This window comes from Drosophila arizonae, chromosome 5 (assembly GCF_054131065.1).
Source record: "Drosophila arizonae isolate 15081-1271.41 chromosome 5, UAZ_ARI_1.0, whole genome shotgun sequence".
NCBI lineage: Eukaryota > Metazoa > Arthropoda > Insecta > Diptera > Drosophilidae > Drosophila > Drosophila arizonae.
In genome coordinates, this window is record NC_142925.1 from 21,621,383 (window position 1) to 21,623,797 (window position 2,415).

The 2,415-nt window shown below is 46.6% G+C and overlaps 1 protein-coding gene across 1 annotated transcript; it reads right to left on the reverse strand.

The window, feature by feature from the left end:
- Positions 1-297: 297 nt before the first annotated feature.
- On the reverse strand, positions 298-2,215 carry Vha36-2 (Vacuolar H[+] ATPase 36kD subunit 2). The gene is made up of 2 exons (XM_018013499.2): positions 964-2,215; positions 298-900 (listed from the first exon to the last, which is right to left on the reverse strand). The coding sequence occupies exon 1, from the start codon at positions 2,018-2,020 to the stop codon at positions 1,046-1,048; it is 975 nt and encodes a 324-aa protein (XP_017868988.1). The 5' UTR covers positions 2,021-2,215; the 3' UTR covers positions 298-900; positions 964-1,045.
- Between the last annotated feature and the right edge of the window lie 200 nt (positions 2,216-2,415).

A 2,415-nucleotide genomic window follows, 5' to 3' on the forward strand; every position in this document is an offset into this window, starting at 1 on the left:
TTGAGTACAAGCTCGTGCATTTGTTTGCTGCGGCACATTGCAAAGTGCAGCAATGCAGCACAGCAACAGCAGCAACAGCAACAGCAGCAACAGCAGCAACAGCGACAGCAGCAGCGTAGTTGACGCCAGCTGCGACTGCGGCGGCAACATCATTTGAACTGTCATTAAACTTTGACTATCATCCTTTTATTATTTGGAGCTACCGTTGCCTGGCCCATGTTGCAAGCGCTGCTGCTGTTGCCTCATTGTTGTTGCTGCCAATTGTTGCAGCATTTTATATATATTTCGTTGTTGTTGTTTTCTGTTTTCTGTTTTTTTTTTTTTTTTTTTTTTTTTCTGCATTGCGCCTGCTTTGTTGTCGCTGCTGGCGTTGTTGTTGCTGGCATTTTGTTTTGTTTTCCCTAACACGTGAGTTCACCGCAGCGCACGTTGCAAGTTGCTGTTGTTGCTTTGGCCTTTGTGTTGCTGCCAACAAGAGCAAAAGCGCTGCATGGCTTACAATATTTGTGTTATGAAGTGTGCGAGTGTGTGAGCGCACACACACACATGCCAACATATGTGCATGCATTTTTTTATGCCGTGCTCTCCTCTCTGATGTGTCGTAATAGACGTCCTTTATTATGGCCAGTTGCATTTTGTAATATGCATTTGTCAACACAAAAGACTCGGCTGCCCCGCCGCTGTTGGCCAACTTCAATTGCAGGTGAAATGCTGGCTAACGAGCAACTCCACTCGACTCGACTCGACTCAACTCAACTCCTAAAAGGCAATACAGACTGTGCAGCTTTGCCGCTTTTGGCCATCTATTTGTCATCAAATGAAATTTATGGCCAAACGCAATGAGACAACGAGCTATTCCCATAGCCAAGTGTCATTGCGGTAAAGGGTTCAAGAAGTATTCTATGGATCGGAAGGATGAGAGTACAAAATAAGTGATAAGCTTTTCTTTTTCAATAAAATTACAAATTTTAAGTCTGAGTTCCTCAAATAGATCTCTAAGCACCTTCAGTGAGACATCGACTTGCTGAGTTCGATAATGCGATACTTAGGTGTCATCGTTGCTGGATTCGGATGAACTGTACTGTGGTACTAGCGACTGAGCACGCACGGACAACGTCACCTCATCACGATCAATGTGCTTAAAGTATTCGGCGGTATGTGGATCCGGTAAGTGGGTGTCGGCGCGTTTCGTCTGAGTGGCGACCAGGGAGTGGCGCTTGATGTAGGCCTCGCGAAGCTCCGGGTCCGGTGCCTCTCTGTCGAATGGTGCTTCATCGAAGGTGATCTCAGGCAAATGCTGGACATGGCCACCGTGCTTTATGTACGCTGCCAGCTCCTCCGCCGTCATATTTTTGGTCTTGATGAGCTCTGTAAAGGCGCGCTTGGCCTCCAGCTGCTTGGCCTGTGAGCGCTTCAATCGATAGAAGTCCTCGCGCTCGAACTCCTCCAGCTCACTGCTGATATACTTGGCCGTTGCGGCCAGCTGCGGCAGGACTACAAAGTCCAGGGCATTGACTCGCATGTTGGTCTGATGCGAGGCGTGCGTCAACAGGCGCAGCATGTACTCGAGCGATGCGTAGTCGACGATCATCTTCAGCGCGTCTTGAAAATTCGTGCGCACCTTCGCCACCTGTTGACCACCGCAGTTGAGGCCAACTAGCGGCTGGGCGTACATGTCGGAGATCTCCAAGTCGAAATAGTTCAATGTCACGCCCACGATCTTCTGCTGGCGCCTGCTCAAGTATGTGGTTGCCTTCTTTTGGTCGGTGACAGTCAAGGGCTTGAAGTCCGCGCCCAGCAGGTTCGCCTTGGTCACTGAGAAGATGGCGTTGCGCATCACATCATCCAAATTATCCCCCTTGGCGACCATTTGGGCCTTCAGCTCCCGCAGCTTCATATCGATTGCATCGCGCTTGCGCATCAGCAGCCGAATGCCACGCTTGGCGGCCAGGATCTTTTGACTCATCAGCACCGCATTGGCGCGAGATGGAAATATCTGAATCTTGTTGTTGACAGCCATCTTGCAGCGGCACCCACACCTCGCACCAAGGACTTCCTGTCACTGGCTCTCCTCGCCACAGCCAGCTGAACGAGCCGGGAACTCCTAGAAATATTCTTTGAAAAACTTAAAATTTATTTAAAAGCTTGACTTAAAAATCATTTTGTACTTTTGAAATTATTATCTAAAAAGTAAATTCAGTTACCGTGCCTCGAAATAAAAATTATATATACATATATTTATTAAAATGTTTGAGGCCTCTTGTAGTCTTAAAGAATATTTTCAGAGATCGAGAGATCAAGTTTAAGTTATCGTCTAAAAACAAGTTAAGTTGATCTAGCCACGAAAAATAAATATGCATATATTTAAATTGAACTTATTTAAATATTTAAGAAATTTGACTGTCTTGAAATAAA